General features: G+C 39.6%; 1 protein-coding gene across 1 annotated transcript; it reads left to right on the top strand.

Annotated features, from left to right (window-relative positions):
- The first annotated feature begins 60 nt into the window (after positions 1-60).
- On the top strand, positions 61-17,119 carry LOC146478555 (uncharacterized). Its single transcript, XM_085112156.1, has 12 exons — positions 61-314; positions 1,252-1,279; positions 6,478-6,597; positions 7,150-7,364; positions 8,012-8,116; positions 8,228-8,293; positions 9,213-9,305; positions 9,670-9,795; positions 10,404-10,799; positions 11,852-13,821; positions 14,501-16,448; positions 16,747-17,119. Exons 1-11 carry the CDS (start codon positions 264-266, stop codon positions 14,583-14,585), a joined length of 3,255 nt encoding a protein of 1,084 aa, XP_084968282.1. The 5' UTR covers positions 61-263; the 3' UTR covers positions 14,586-16,448; positions 16,747-17,119.
- Positions 17,120-17,224: the final 105 nt, after the last annotated feature.

Here is a 17,224-nt window from a genome sequence, read left to right as displayed (position 1 = left end):
ATAGCTTCTTGCGCTCAACCGCAGAGTAATCACTTCTTCGATTGCGGTCGCAGTTACGCCAACGAACTTATATTTTTGTCGCGGCTGAATCGCTTATCGATATTCAGCCATTTTTACATGAAAAAAGAGGCGAAATGACTTGCCTATAGTGGTCTAGAGTCTTTAAGTAGTTCGAGAGCGAGAAGAAGGTGGGAGAATTTCTCTCCTCGACACAATCACAAATGTTTTTACTCGGTTTCAGCGTTATCAAAGGGAGGTAGCTCATGGCGGATCTTCTTGCGCCGGGCGATGTAGTCAGGCAACGATGGAAGATCGTAAGTAGAAAAAGTCGCTAATGTTCTAACCAGTTCCCTATTTATGTGCGTGAAGAAACCAACCTAGATATTCCACGGCTATGTTGGGAGACTGAATTGATTTAAGAGTCGTTTTTTTGGTTGCGTTTTCGCCTGCGTGGCCGACTGGCCGTGCTATTTGTTTCGCAATTTAAAAACTGTTTGAGAAATCGCGTTTTTATGTCGGAACCGGCTAAAACTATTTTCTATGAATAGCTGAGTACGGCTACAACCTTTCTCTCGAGAATGTAAGTAGTTTTTTGGGGCTAAAACGTATTCATTAGTTCATACTTCACCAATGTACAACCTCACACAGGAAGTCGGTGCGATTTCTTATTAACATAGCGAAGTTCAAGCGCAAATGCCGGCTGTATTTAGTCATCATCGAGTCAAATGTCGTGCAGCGGTTAAAAGGTATTGTTAACACTATCTGCGCCTAGTTTCTGTGTTGTTCGCAATCGCTTTGCTTTCATTCAGCGAAATTTAACTCAGTGTAAATCACGGAAGCACTAAGCGAAAGGAAATTGTAGACCTCGGACGATTTCCGCCTCGTGAACACATTTTATATTCTGTAGGACATTGGACTTCGTACATGTTGCTTCGAATGTAAATAATGTCGTGAATGCATGTCTTGACAGTTCTTGATAATAAACGGCTTCTCTATTTATCTTGCTAACATTTGTACAAGCGCGATAATTCTCATTTACCAGATGCACAACCGGTTGTTTGTGAGATTTTGCCGTAAATAGTCTGTTTTTAATTTTGCATCAGAACACGAATTTTCTTGCCAGATATCCATTTAGAACAGAAAACTAATATTTCACAAGAGTCAGTAATATCTCTTTTGGCTTTGATATTAAAATCTAAATGCGATCACGCCGTAGTAAAGCTTATATCTGTTTTCCCTTCTTGATCATAGGACAAGAAGATTGGTGGAGGTGGATTTGGTAAGTGCGATACATGCATATGTGAAGTCATCTGAATTTATAGTACAACAATAACTCGGTCATGTTTACTGCAGTTGTCCTTTTGTATTACGAGTAATACAATAATTGTGTTGTCATTGTTTTGTAAACAATTGCAACTGGCCACCTCACAATAATTTAAAAGAAAAAAAAAATCTTTTTTATTGTTGTTATTCAGCCGTGACTGACAAAAGTATATATAAGATTAGGCATCAGGGAGAAATGAAGGCTGTTATTTAAAGTGCAAAGCTCCAAAGTTCGGAGTAAAGGTGTGAAATGTCAGGCATCCAAGCCAACAAAAAAATAGTTGTCAGGTTGCCTTACCCTTTGGCTGCCACAGTCCTGTTATGCAACATCCTTTTTGAAAATAATTTAGCAAAGAGCTCCTTATTGAAAAGGTTATAATCTTTTATGATAAGCACAGAGATATCACACCACCTTGTAAAACTCAGTCATGTGTTTAGTCACAGTTTCGGTAATTGTTATGCAACTAGAGTGCAAGAGTTACGTAACTCTATTCAGTCTGTCAAGGTCCCACTCCCCAGTGACATGAAGATGGTGATTAAATTAAACTGTATTAAACAGTGCAAGTTGCATTAGAAACCCATGGTCAAATTTAGAAACTTAATTAATTTTGAGATGCTCTCTAACAGTATATCAGTGGTTCTGATCAATAGTTCTGATCAAGTCTTTTTTTTTTTCTGTAGTGACAGTAAGATTGACCTTAGGTTTAAAGGTGAAAGTTAGTAGAATTGCAGCAAATACAATATTATTATAGCTCCTGTTCATAGTCTGACTGGTGATGGATGCTCGAGACCACTTGTCTATGTCAATCATTTATGGTGCCACTATCAGTATAGCTTGTCTCATTCTTACTGTATATACAGTGTTTGTACAGCTGTACACCTGTATGGTTGACGTTTCTAGGCTGAACAAATTAATTCTTCTTGCTTAGTAGGATGTGTCCTTTCAGGTCTTTATTGCACATGCTTCAAAACTGGTCAGAAACTTTGGACTTCATACAACACATGACAAACTTAAGGTTGTCACACTGTGTGTTAAACTGTATTAAACACATCTGTATGGTTGACGTTTCTAGGGTGAACAAATTAATTCTTCTTGCTTAGTAGGATGTGTCCTTTCAGGCCTTTATTGCACATGCTTCAAAACTGGTCAGAATTTTTGGACTTCATACAACACATGACAAACTTAAGGTTGTCACACTGTGTGTTAAACTGTATTAAACACATCTGTATGGTTGACGTTTCTAGGCTGAACAAAATTCTTCTTGCTTAGGAGGATGTGTCCTTTCAGGCCTTTATTGCACATGCTTCAAAACTGGTCAGAAACTTTGGACTTCATACAACACATGACAAACTTAAGGTTGTCACACTGTGTGTTAAACTGTATTAAACACACCTGTATGGTTGACGTTTTAGGCCGAACAAAATTCTTCTTGCGTAGTAGGATGTGTCCTTTCAGGCCTTTATTGCGCATGCTTCAAAACTGGTCAAAAACTTTGGACTTCATACACATGACAAACTTAAGGTTGTCACACTGTGTGTTAAACTGTATTAAACACACCTGTATGGTTGATGTTTCTAGGCTGAACAAAATTCTTCTTGCATAGTAGGATGTGTCCTTTCAGGCCTTTATTGCGCATGCTTCAAAACTGGTCAAAAACTTTGGACTTCATACACATGGCAAACTTAAGGTTGTCACACTGTGTGTTAAACTGTATTAAACACACCTGTATGGTTGATGTTTCTAGGCTGAACAAAATTCTTCTTGCATAGTAGGATGTGTCCTTTCAGGCCTTTATTGCACATGTTTCAAAACCGGTCAGAAACTTTGGACTTCATACAACACATGACCAACTTAAGGTTGTCACACGGTGTGTTAAACTGTATAAATTTAAACACCCCTGTATGGTTGACATTTCTAAGCCTAGCAAAATTCTTCTTGCTTAGTAGGATGTGTCCTTTCAGGCCTTTATTGCACATGTTTCAAAACTGGTTAGAAACTTTGGACTTCATACAACACATGACAAACTTAAGGATGTCACATTGTGTGTTAAACTGTATTAAACACGTGTGTATGGTTGACGTTTCTAGGCCGAACAAAATTCTTCTTGCTTAGTAGGATGTGTCCTTTCAGGCCTTTATTGCACATGCTTCAAAACTGGTCAAAAACTTTGGACTTCATACACATGACAAACTTAAGGTTGTCACACTGTGTGTTAAACTGTATTAAACACACCTGTATGGTTGATGTTTCTAGGCTGAACAAAATTCTTCTTGCTTAGTAGGATGTGTCCTTTCAGGCCTTTATTGCACATGCTTCAAAACTGGTCAGAAACTTTGGACTTCATACAACACATGACAAACTTTTGGTTGTCACACTGAGTGTTAAACTGTATAAATTTAAACACCCCTGTATGGTTGACATTTCTAGGCCAAACAAAATTCTTCTTGCTTAGTAGGATGTGTCCTTTCAGGCCTTTATTGCACATGTTTCAAAACTGGTTAGAAACTTTGGACTTCGTACAACACATGACAAACTTAAGGTTGTCACATTGTGTGTTAAACTGTATTAAACACACCTGTATGGTTGATGTTTCTAGGCTGAACAAAATTCTTCTTGCTTAGTAGGATATGTCCTTTCAGGCCTTTATTGCACATGCTTCAAAACTGGTCAGAAACTTTGGACTTCATACAACACATGACAAACTTAAGGTTATCACACTGTGTGTTAAACTGTATAAATTTAAACACCCCTGTATGGTTGACATTTCTAGGTCGAACAAAATTCTTCTTGCTTAGTAGGATGTGTCCTTTCAGGCCTTTATTGCACATGTTTCAGAACTGGTTAGAAACTTTGGACTTCATACAACACATGACAAACTTAAAGTTGTCACACTGTGTGTTAAACTGTATTAAACACACCTGTATGGTTGACGTTTCTAGGCCGAACAAAATTCTTCTTGCTTAGTAGGATGTTTCCTTTCAGGCCTTTATTGCACATGCTTCAAAACTGGTCAAAAACTTTGGACTTCATACAAGACATGACAAACTTAAGGTTATCACACTGTGTGTTAAACTGTATAAATTTAAACACCCCTGTATGGTTGACATTTCTAGGCCAAACAAAATTCTTCTTGCTTAGTAGGATGTTTCCTTTCAGGCCTTTATTGCACATGCTTCAAAACTGGTCAGAAACATTGGACTTCATACAACACATGACAAACTTTAAGGTTGTCACACTGTGTGTTAAACTGTATTAAACACACCTGTGTGGTTGACGTTTCTAGGCTGAACAAAATTCTTCTTGCTTAGTAGGATGTGTCCTTTCAGGCCTTTATTGCACATGTTTCAAAACCGGTTAGAAACTTTGGACCTCATACAACACATGACAAACTTAAGGTTGTCACACTGTGTGTTATTACAGTGATTCAGATTTCAGATTTTTTTTATTTATGCACTATTTCAAAAGTTTACTACAAGGAAATTACAATACGTCACAAAAATAACATAAAGACAACATTAAATTACATAAATCTCAAAGGTAAAATGTGCGCCGTTAATATTGTAGAAGAAATTTAATATTTAATATTGTATAAGAAAAAAATATTGTAGAAGAAAAGACAGGGCAGTATGAATAATTCGTATTTCAATTTTTTGAGAAGTGTAACCCACATGTGATGATTTTATTTTCAAGGCAAAATTTTGAAAGTAATTTTTGTGCAGGACACTACCATGCATGTTCAATCACATTAAAAGATTGTGAAAACTAAAATATTTTCAGAATCATGGTCAGACATTATGCAGTGATGGACTGTTATAATTAGTATTGCCAATCTTAAAAAGCAAAGTGAAGTCAGTTAGTCTTTCAAGAAAAGTTTCAATATTTGAAACCACAATCTTTGAGACAAAAACTCGGTGAAGTTTTATGGCTAATATCATGTTGCCAGGGTAATTTGTTAACAAGGTTTATACCATTTAATTACTACATGTTAATCCCTAACAACCAATAACTGAGTTACTGTTCAGTTCATTTCTGCTGCTTTTTTTGTCTGTATTTGCAATCAACCTTTTTGGAATATTACGTGTAGGTTGTTTGATGCATTGAGAATCTCCTGAAATTCTATGTCATTCTGTGTTAACAGGCACAAAGAAATGTTATGTTTCGTCAGACATACAGTCTCTTGTTACATTTTACAACAAACCTATGTCTTCAAAATAATATATATCAATACAGTTGACAGAACTCTATCACCCAAATACTGATATCAGTATAGATCCAAGGTGTGAAATAAATAATTAAGCTCCTGGAATTTGTTATTTATTTGTTTATTTTATTTATTTATTTTTGAACTGGTATGGCCTTCCCCTTCTTCATTATTAACCACATTTTCAAATATATTTATGTTCACGGCACATACTGTTAGTGGAACTGTATGAATGCTTTACAAAATTGCCATAAGGATTCCACACAGAAAGATATTTAAATCAATGGAATTATCAGACTTGAAAATGAACAAGCTACAATGTATAACTATCTACAGGCCTGTGTAATATATCCCCTTTACTCAGAGTCAGTCTTGACTATTTTATTTTAAGCATGTGTTTTATTAAGCTAACCATTCAGTCTTGTATGAAAGCTATTGAGCAGACAGCATACTTCCCTGTACATAGTGTTGTTTGTTGTGCTGGGCAAATTCCTTGTACAAGCTTGCAACACTTTCCTGTGGGTCTCTTCACTGTACTGTACGAGATGGTTCCAACGTTAATGAGCAATACTTGTATATTTTGCTATACAGGGTGGTTCTAACTTTTCATTCTGTCTGTTCAAATGAAAGCTATTAAGCAGTACTTTCCTGTGATGATGTTTGTTGTGCTATACAGTGTGGTGTTACCTTTTGAGTCTGTGGGTGAAATCCTTCAATAGTGCAATCATTCAACTGAAAGCTACTTAGCAGTATGTTCTCTGGTACATTTTTGCTTTTCAATTTGCCCCAAGTCAGTCAGAAATGTCGCGAATTTGTTAAATTTACACTTTACTGTACTTTGAAATTTTATTTTGACTTGGTTTAAATTTTCTACTTGTTTTGGACTTTGTAAAATACACCAACATTAGACTTCATGTTGATCAAAATGTATATGTTTGTGTTTGAAACTTAGGGGAGATCTATGGCGCACTGGATCTTGTTGCAAAAGATCATGTTGCCCTTAAGGTGGAGTCTGTCAACCAGTCCAAACAAGTCCTTAAAATGGAGGTAGCTGTATTGAAAAAGCTGCAAGGTAATGCATTATTTTGTCTTTCACTTCTCCTGTGTTGTAGCCATATTTCCACAGTAACTATTTAAAAGTTGTCCCTTGTACTATACTTATTCAGCAAGTCAGAGGAATCTGGGATTTTCCTTATGTACATGTATATGAACACCAAGTATTAGTCAGAAAACAAACTTTGCGCAACATCTTTTTCCCTAGAAAATGTTTCCAGTGAGCATTAAGTCAGGCATCCTTAGGTTTGTCATGCCATAAAATATTACTGAGAGTGCTGCAAATTTACTTCTTGAGTGGATCCAGGTTCAAACTTTTTCTGAGCAATTCAGCTTGAGAACATAATATGCACATTTATCCATTCATCCTTAGGCTAGTCACTATTCTACTTTACAGATTTATCCCTCTGTACTTCCATCCATTTTGGAACAGGAGAAGTTGGAAGAAAGAGATTTTTTCCAAAGGGTTCTTGGGGAAACTAAATGTGAACCTAGCAGCAAATCATCATCTAGGCAGTAAAATTACCAGCTGTTATTTTGCAAAGGCTAAGGATGTTTTTTTGTATTTCAGCTTGTAGCCATGTTTGCAAGTTTGTAAGCTGTGGCAGGAATGAGAACTTCAACTACCTGGTAATGTCATTACAAGGTTCCAATCTTGCTGAGTTGCGTCGCAGCCAAGCCAAGGGTGTGTTCTCCCAGAGCACTATGTTACGACTTGGCTTTCAAATTCTGAAATCCATAAAAGCCATTCATGACGCTGGATTCTTGCATCGAGACATCAAACCAGTAAGGATTTTAGTTTGCTCAAAATGTGTAGTGATGTTTGGTTATTTTGTAGTTTGTGATTTTGCCAAATTTGTGTCATGTAACATGTAACCGTAACTGTTAACATGTACAGTATACATAAATATCCTCAGCTTCATTAGTCATAAGTTCAGTGAAAACATGACCACCAGTATAATACAGTCATCATCCCTCTCCGAAAAGGGGGGGAATGGGGCCCTCAAGTTTTCAGTCTTTCACACAAGAGCCTACATCACACCAACTTTTGTGGATTAACTTTTTCCTATTTTTCTTTCTACTGTTCAGCAAAGTAAGGATACACAACTTGTGTTCCAGGCCTGGTTATTCGAAGCCCAATTAAGCTAATCCTGGGTTAACGACATGATATTTGATTTGAGTTTAATTACTAATCAATAATCATTTTCCAAAACATTTTGCTCGTCAGTTTAAAGCTTAAAATCAGTTTTTAAAAACATTTTTAATGAGTGAGATGAAAACCTTGAGTAACTTTTAATCACGGATTAGCATGAACCGGCTTTCGAACTACCTGGTGCTGGAGTTTGAAATCTATGTTAAAGGATTGCTAACTGTTTTTTTAACATATATTTTGTTTAGTTTTTACATGGTTTGCATGGTTGTTTAATTTGCAGTCCAATTTTGCCATGGGTAACACCCCAGACTCTCTACACTCCTGTTTTATGTTGGACTTTGGTTTGGCTCGGCAGTTTACCAAGGGCAATGGAGAAGTTCGACCTGTGAGTCTAACAGCTATGACCTGTAGAATTTAAGGTCACATTCTTATTTCTTGTCTGTTTTTCGTACAGAAAGGAAGTTTAGGTTTACTGTTTTGTTTTTTTTGTCTTCAGGCCAGGAACTCTGCAGGATTTCGAGGAACAGTCCGCTATGCTTCAATCAATGCTCATGAAAATAAGGTGAGGGCAATGTATTGACGCAGTGTGCATGGTTCAGTCTGATCCAAGCACCACTTTAGCTGATGCAATTTGTCAGTTGTGGCTTGGTTAAGTTTAACGCATCGTAAGTTGGTTAAGTGCAATTGTCTTGATGAGTATCATCCTGGAAAGGAATGTTTTTGGTGACAGTGACTGATGTTTCAATCACTTAAATGGGGCTAAATGTAATTTAGGCAAGGTTAAACTCAAGACAATGCTGGCCAGCAGTCTACTCCCTTAAATTAGGCGGGGCGGTCCGAGGGTTTTGCAGGGCCTCAGTAAATTTACAGCTCCCCTGTTGATGTCAACCATTTTGCTCGTGTTGTGCCGCGTGTACAATTGCAGGAAAAAGCTTTGCTCCCATCCCTCCCCTCCCTCTGGGTAAGTATTGGTAAGTATTCAATATTCCACTGAGTATTCAGTGTGACGGTGCCTAGGTGGTTGCCGCTCACAGGGTTGTCATGGTTACCCTTCGCGCGTGCTTGTGGCTCCCCCACAGACCTTACAGGCACCTTCTCCACACTCATCTATTGGTGATGAGTTTAACAGAAGTTGTTGTAAGAAGGACTGCCATTAGGGAGATTTAAATGCAGCACCACATTTGCGGCAAATGACAAACATCAGATTCTCATTTATGTTTCCTGAGCAACTGAGCAGAAATCATCATTACACTCAATTGACTGATGATATGACATCTGGGTTCAAACAATTTACAATGTTTTTCATGTCCTTATTTTAACAAACTGATGTCAGTGTTTCTTGCATCCGTCCTGTTATTGATGATAAATTTCATCATAACTTTGTTAGAGTTGCTATGCAACCAATCTGAATTAATTCATGTTGGCCTTACTTGGGACAGAAAAATAATATTGTGTAATATCTCACTTGAATGATCTTCCAGGAGATGGGACGGCAAGATGATCTCTGGTCTTTCTTTTACATGATGGCAGAATTTGCAATCGGGCATCTACCATGGAGGAAGATGAAGGATAAGGTAAGGAAAGTCAAATGGTTACAGTAAAAAAATCACTGTCAACGTATTTAGCGCAAAGCACTAATTGGAGACACTTCCCATATCGAATTGGAATTTAGAAGAATTGGTTTTTGAGGAGAGGGGAATGCCGGAGTACCCATAGAAAAACCTCTCGGAATGAGGACGAGAACCAGTGACAAACTCAAGCCACACTTGATGCGGAATCTGGGAATTGAACCTTGGCCACATTGGTTGGAGGCTAGTGCTCTCACCACTGCGCCATCCCTGGTCCCCAAAAGCTATGTGAAGAGACAAGTGGCCCAAGTTGGTCTATGTTATGGCTCAGTTTTAACTTTCTGTTTGTTTGTTGTTCATGTTTATTCAGGAACAAGTTGGCAAAGTGAAGAAGAGTTATGACCATCAGCAGTTTTTGAAGTCACTGCCTCTAGGCTTTAAACAATTCCTGGATCACATCAGCCAGCTGAAGTATGAAGACAAGCCAGATTACAAGGTATTTAAAAGAATAAACGTTTTGCTTGAGTTCTCTTCATCTTCCAGTTATCATCACCTTATAAATTTTTTTTGTTACTGTTCATCCTCATTGTTGTCTTTGATTGTACCATCTTCAACCACACAGTTGATCATAAACTGGTACTTTTTTCCTTGGATCATGCATGCAAAGTCACGGTAAAATTCTGCAAATTAGAAAAGTGAATGAGGAGGGATTGGTGTTGCCACATCCATCACACGTGCTGCAGAATTTTGGAGAAGAAAAAGACTGCTTGTAGTCTTAGTTGATCACAGTGTAGTTGCCAATGGGCTAGATTGCAGAATACCCGTCCCACCAAATATCTAACTTAAAAAACTGCAAAACCTGCTACCGCAGTCCCGCAGTCATCTAATTTGCATCCACTACGGGACTGCGGACCGCGGTAGCACTCCAGTTTAATACTTAGATCAATTACTTATTCATCTGTTGAGCGTGGTAGCACGGACCACGGGTTTCATAGTAACCCACCTTGCGAGTGGACGGGTATTCTGCAATTGCTCCTGCCAATGCTTCTTTTCACCAAAAATAAGAATGTTCAGCAGTCACATATTTTGTACTGTACTTTGCAGATGTTGATTTCGATCATTGAGAAAGCAATCGCCAAAAAAGGCATTAAAGAGAACGACCCATTCGACTGGGAGAAAATGCCATGTGACGTCTCGCAGGCTACCACAACCACCAGCACCCCTCCCGTGGGGCAGATATACACAACCCCGCCAGATAACAAGGCTGGCCTGCCAAACCTGCACGGGTCTGAGAGAATATCCACTGTGGATATGCTGGAGGCTGATCCCAGTGACCATGGCAACGAGGCAAATAAAAAAGACAATGGGTTCAAGAATGGGAATTGTATAAACAAGCTTGGTACGTCAGACAGAGGGGTGATTCAGAAGATTAGGGAGGTGTTGGATGCAGTGGAAAGAGACAGCGGCAACTTTCTGAAACCACCAAGAACAGTGAAGCAGGTATGAACAGGGAGATGGTAGTTAGTGAGTAAGTAAGTAAGAACTTTATTATGGTGTCGAAGTCGCTAGCATACAATGTACACTTATTGGGGACACCTAACTACAATTACTTGTCTAATAGTTAATAAAATAATCTAATAATCAATAAAACACATAAAATGTACGTCCACGCGTAAAATCGGTACATGAATCAAAATAATTTTTGGCCCTTGCCCTTGACACAGGCCTGTTTAATTTAATTAATTGCTTATGAACCATTTAGGAACAAGCAGATAACTCGGGTGGCAAATTTGCTTGTGAAATTTTTTTAGTTGACGATATTCGGGTGACTGTACTATTTCACTTGCAAACATCTGTAAAATCAATGAGATTATGCAACTGAGATTACCTATGAGTTATAGGCCAGTTAAACTATTTATTTAAGGCTAATTTCTCACACCGATTAATCGGCCCAATGTGGCCCGATTTGACAAAGAAAATAAGGAGCTTACGAAAACCGACCCGATTTATAAAAATCTGTGGCATTGCTACAGATTTTTGGAATCTCTCCGTTTTTCAGCGCGCGCTACATCAACGGAGAAAGAAATCGGCCAACAAATTCTTTCACTGATGTAAAGTAGTCCATGCGATTGAACCTACTAATCGGGCCCATAAATCGGTTCGTGTAAAATAAGCCGCCGTTACACGTTGAAACTTTTAGCCGAAACTTGTGTGCAACGGCGCTGCGAAACAAGTTTCAGTAGGCGTTGCACCGTGTAACATGGTCGGTTTCGTGAAACTTTTTCGAACTTCCGTTGCGAGACAAGTTTCACGGAAAGTAGAATCGCTGTCTACTTCTGCAACGGCTCGGAACGGTCGTAGTGGTGAAAAAACAAGAGTTTCACCGTGTAACACCACTTCGTGAAACTTGTTTCGCAGAGCCGTTGCACACAAGTTTCAGCTAAAAGTTTCAACGTGTAACGGCGGCTTTAGCCTTTAGGTGTCAAGGAGAATTTCTTTAGAAGGTACTTTGACCAGCATCGCTTGTAAAAATATATATTTTTTTATGGCAGGAAAAACCGATAAATGGAGAAATGAAGTTGGAAACACCAGCGTTGATTTCGGCCATTGTTCAAGATGTCCAAAGGGCACAGATTGGAGGCAATGTTGAAAAGCAGGGCGAACCTGATTACAGAGAGGTTGAGATCATAGCTGTCCCTCAGATTCACAGTTGTGAGAATGATAGAGATCATTTGGATGGAATTGGTCGTAATCTTGAAGAGGAAGAAAATCGGAAGATGGACGCAAATAAACCTTCCTTGGAGCTTAGGATGGACTTGGATAAGGTGGAAGATTTCAGCTCTGGAAATCTGCCTCAAATAAACCCAGCTCAAGAAGCTACAGGGGAATTGGACTTGAGGAAGGAAGGGACTCCATCTACGGTACCTGTGTCTAAGGAATCCCCCTCTCCGGGTGCCCCTATTTCCATGATCAGAGAACCGGTTACACCAGATCCAAAGCTGGTGCATCTAGATTTTGAGGCGTCGCCGGAGGTTGTGGAAGAAGATCGGGATGATAGATTTGTGTCTCCGTGGTCACCGAGCATTGTCGATGACCAGCCGGTTGTTTACATGCCCCCTCCAGTGGTAGAAACGGAGAATGACGAGGAACTGGAAGAACTGGCTAACGTGGGACGAACCGAACGGCAGGTCCCTATAGGGAGCACCCATCATTTATCCGCCATGTTTGATCATCATCATCACCATGACGACATGAAAAAGCTCGTGCGTGACCTACCGCTGGACTCTGAGCCCGTGAGACACAGCGGCGACGAGAAGAAAAGTCTTGATGAGGTGAGCAGCCATAGGTTGGCTCCTCACAGGTCCGGGGGGGACTCCCCTGAGGTGCCGCCGCAACCTCCCACTCTGTTCCGTGTACCTTCAGTCTTGGAACAGATGGTCGATGAACTGCCCGTGGGGGAGGGAGAAGTTCAACGTGGACCCCTCTACCGGGTTCCCTCGGTACTAGAACAGATGATGGACGAAGAGCCAATCATTGAGAGAGATGAGCCACCGATGACCCCCCCAGATGTGGATGAATATAGGCTTGATTCTGCTGAATTTGCTTCAGACAGGCACGAGGGATCGCGATCATCTCACTCGCATCACGCCCTTCATGTGCCTGGCTCTCATGCCATAGCCGTTACTACTTGTCGGGACGTCCATCTAAGAGACAGTGAAGAAGCTGGGTGTGTGTTGGGAGACACTGAAATCGCACCCGCCGCCGAAGGAATTTCGTCTTTTTCTGAATCTTCTGTTTGCGAGGACGGGGATTCTCCCAAAGATGAAAACGGCGAGTTTAATTTCGATGATGAACAGGTTGCGGACAACGAAGTATTTGCCTCAAAAGACGACCAAGAAATGAATAAATCAAAGATGAGTAGTCTTGAAACTAACAAAGATCAAGAGAATGGAGAAGCTTGCGAGGAGGCGGAGCGAATCAGCAGAGTGTCGTCACTGGAAGAGAAAGAAAACGAATCTGATAAACGTGAACTAAACGAGGTTGGAAATGTCTGTAACACGCAAGGGAACAGCAAAGCACAGTTTTATATTGGTGAGCACCACGAAGAAATGGATAACGAAGATAGTGAACCGTTTAATCATATAGAACCAAAACAGGACAATAATTTCTACTCTGAAGGAGAGTACGGAAACAATAGAGAAGGGAGTTTAAATGGGATAAAACGGGAAATTGCAGAGGAAAGCCCAGCAATAGACACTGCACCTTATTTATTGGCAGCGGAGCCTAAAATACCGAGCTTAAACGAGCTTTTTAATAACGAGGGCAACGAAGAAGGCTGCGATGAAGATGCTGCTGAGGACGCGTTTGATGATTACTGGGCACTAGATAGTCCTGATGAACCGCAACACCGAGAGGAGTTTGGGAACTGGGATATGGTTGACGCCGAATCTCATCATCGAGACGAGGTGCTAAGGCCCAAGCCTCCACCTGGTAGATCAGAACGAGGATGTATTGCGGCGAGGTGAGTTGCGAAACGTTTTGAATATCATAATGAACCGCTAAAATGTTAGAGACCTTAAGCAATCACGCCAGCAATGTCAACGAAAACTTCACAACCGAACCTGTCTCGGGACTGAATTGGAAGGGAAAGAAAAATTCACTTTCGTCATCTCTCTATAGAGCTTTCAATTTCGCCGTTTTACGCCGAGGCTTTGCAGAGAATGGCAAAGAGATCTGATGTGTGAACTCGCGCTGTACCAATGTTTTGCTCATAACACTGTGACGTTCTTGTTGCCATCGCCATTCCACTGAGTGCCGCTAAGCGCAGGGAACCACGCGTAAGTCAAGCCATGATTGGTTTGGTATGTTAATTGGCTGACAAAGTTTAAAGAACTTACAGTTGGCACGATAAACGGTTCACTGCCGCTACGCGCAGGGAACCACGCGTAAGTCAAGCCATGATTGGTTTGGTATGTTTATTGGGTGACAAAGTTTAAAGAACTTACAGTTGGCACGATAAACGGTTCATTAAGACGATCTTTGGGGATTTGCAAATTCGCAAATTTTTCAAGCACTAACGGTGTTTTTTCGTACGATTTTGTACGGTCGCGCCTCAAAGGGTTAATTAACCCCACTGTTATCCGGTTTCTTTTTGGAATACGGCGATTGTCACGTTGAAGTTATTTGTATTTCTGTTTCAGATTACGGCGCTACAAGCCCACTAAGTCTCGTCTGGACTTCATTCGCCCTCTGGTTGCTATCAGTGACAAGCCAGTGGTCATTTGAGCGTCTCTGAGTGAGGTGCGATAAAGAATATTGCAAAAATTAAATTAAACAGTTTTTATCAGGTGGATAGCTTAAACATCTCGGTTCATTAAAAAAACAAATAAGAACTAATTAGGCAGTAAAAATTAACGCAGTTGTCCGCACTGTATTTAGTGATTGTAAATGATAGAGAATTTAAGCTAAAACGTATTCAAGTCTGCGATGAAATATGGAGTTTACGGTTCAAACAATTTCTAACAATTTTAGGTAATCACTATGAAGTAAGAGTTTTATGCTAATTTAATTGAATTTTTAAATTATTTTGCGCCCTTTCAGCTGCAAAGTCAACCTGCGAATTCTTTAATCTTTTTCAGATGGAAGAAATAGGTTATTAGATTTTGAATCTTATGACCTAAAGAACCGAGGGCTGACTCCGGAATGTTACAGTGCGACGCGCCTTACCGTGGCCACCCAACAAACATATTTTTACAAGTTAGCCACAAAATACAAAACGACATGTTTTCAATAATTCGTTGTTGCGTCACTTGCCTGTTGGACTTTGCAAAGAGGCATGACCGATAATCAAATTCGCGTATCCTGATTGGCTAACTTGTAAAAAAAAGTTTGTTGGGTGGCCACGGTAAGGTGCGTGGCACTGTAAATGGTAGTAACAAAATACACACAATGTGTATTCACATTAAGTGAATTAGAGCCACTACAAGACTAAATATGTCTTCAATTTTATGTGTCTGCAAGAGTTGCTGGATATTGGAGTTCAAAATACGTTTGAGAGTGTGGAAAGTAATTGAAAGGCTCGTCGGGTGCGTAAGATCGACCTAAAGTGCATTTAAGATCGCTCTTTGTTGTTTTACCTCAGATTCACCGGATGTTTTCATGGGGCCTTCAATTCCTTCAGGAAACGTTTCTCCAATGTTTTATCCGTTGCTTTGTGCTCCATTTTTTGATTTAAAAACGGAAATCTTGCCCATAATCGTATGCTTTTATTGCAAAGGATTCCGGTATACGGTAAATCAATAGGCCATTTCCGAGTTGCTGTGAACCTCACTATGAAAACGAGGCTAAGTGCAAAACTTTTCATATGAAAATCAGTTTTTTTTGCATATAAATGAAAACTAATTTTCATAACAAAAACTTTGCACTTAGCCTCGCTTTCATAATGAGGTTCGAAGCAACTCGGAAATGGTCTCTTTTGCACTCTGAATTTATATTAGCGACCTCGTTTTCAGGGTCCTCGCGAAATTCAAAATGGTGGACGGCGAAAACCCCTGGCACACGCCACAAAATACTCCACAAATCCCCGTCCGCCATTTTGAATTTTGCGTGGACCCTGGGGCCAAGGTTGTTATGTTGGTAGATTGGAAGGTTGATAGGGTTGCAGATTTTACCCCAAACCAAGAATATTTGGAGGGAATTTAACTTAAACTAAAAGTAATTAGAAGAAAGTTCTTTCTGTAGTTAACTGACAACATTAATTTTTTTTTAATATATGTCTATTTATTCACTAGGCTATTTAAAAATTGTTTTGAAAACAAATGTTTTTTGCAAAAGAGACGCCTGCACACGGGGTCCAAGGCCGCCAAAGCAACGAAAACTGCTGCTCAATAGCTTTCACACCTTGTTTGATCACTCTTCAGGATTTCCAGTAATGGATTTTTCTTTGGAGAGTTCTTTCATTCATTGCTGCAGTCGTTGTGAGAATTTATGAATCTGCGAGAAATGACCATGTCGAATGTTCCGCAAGGCAATTTTTTTTTGTGCAACTTCGCAGTGTTCTTCATCAGGTCCTGTGTTTTTGCTTGGCAATTCGGATTGGATCAAGCAAAATTTACTTTAAATAGCATGGACATAAAGCCGCCGTTACACGTTGAAACTTTTAGCTGAAACTTGTGTGCAACGGCGAATGAGACCAGTCTCAAGAAGTGGTGTTACACGGTGAAACTCTTGTTTTTTCACCAGTGCGACCGTTGCGAGCCGTTGCAGAAGTAGAAAGCCGTTCTACTTTTCGTGAAACTTGTCTCGCAATGGAAGTTCGAAAAAGTTTCACGAAACCGACCATGTTACACGGTGCCACGCCTGCTGAAACTTGTTTCGCAGTGCCATTGCACATAAGTTTCAGCTAAAAGTTTCAACGTGTAACGGCGGCTTAACTCTTCACATGCAGTTTGACTAAAATTTAGATATTAAAATTGCTCTCTTCCCAACAAAAAGAAACTCCTTACCGTAGGTATAGGAGTTGTATTACTTTTCCAAATTTTCACTCTCGACCGTAACAAAACTGTGAGGGGTGGGGTGGGATAAGAATGTCTCTTTCGCAACAGACAAATGGTTCTAGTTGATTTAAATATTTCTCAATGTAACTTAGAATTCGTTGTAAATGAAAATAATTGTATTTTATAGCGCTAAAGGCTTTAAAGAATAATTTAAGGAACACTCGTGTATATAGAATTAAGAAACAAAATTTTACCGCTCCCTTGTTTCGTGTTGCAAAGGCGCACGCGGATTGTATTTTGCTAAATAAATTCACTTCAAGACAATTGTCATGGTCTGAGTTTATTGCTTCGTAAGCTTGAAATTGTACAACATAACTTCAATTCAGTTGAAATTCGATATATACAGCGAGTAATTATGTTACTCCGATT

Source organism: Pavona decussata, unplaced genomic scaffold (assembly GCF_977016875.1).
Source record: "Pavona decussata unplaced genomic scaffold, jaPavDecu1.1 SCAFFOLD_64, whole genome shotgun sequence".
NCBI classification, from domain to species: domain Eukaryota; kingdom Metazoa; phylum Cnidaria; class Anthozoa; order Scleractinia; family Agariciidae; genus Pavona; species Pavona decussata.
Note: the sequence above shows the minus strand (reverse complement) of the source record. Positions and strands in the feature narration are given on the sequence as shown.

Coding starts and splice junctions, on each gene's coding strand:
- LOC146478555 (XM_085112156.1), top strand. CDS start 264: ATGGCGGATCTTCTTGCGCCGGGCGATGTAGTCAGGCAACGATGGAAG. Junction 315..1,251: donor TCAGGCAACGATGGAAGATC/GTAAGTAGAAAA, acceptor TCTTGATCATAG/GACAAGAAGATTGGTGGAGG. Junction 10,800..11,851: donor CACCAAGAACAGTGAAGCAG/GTATGAACAGGG, acceptor TTTTTATGGCAG/GAAAAACCGATAAATGGAGA.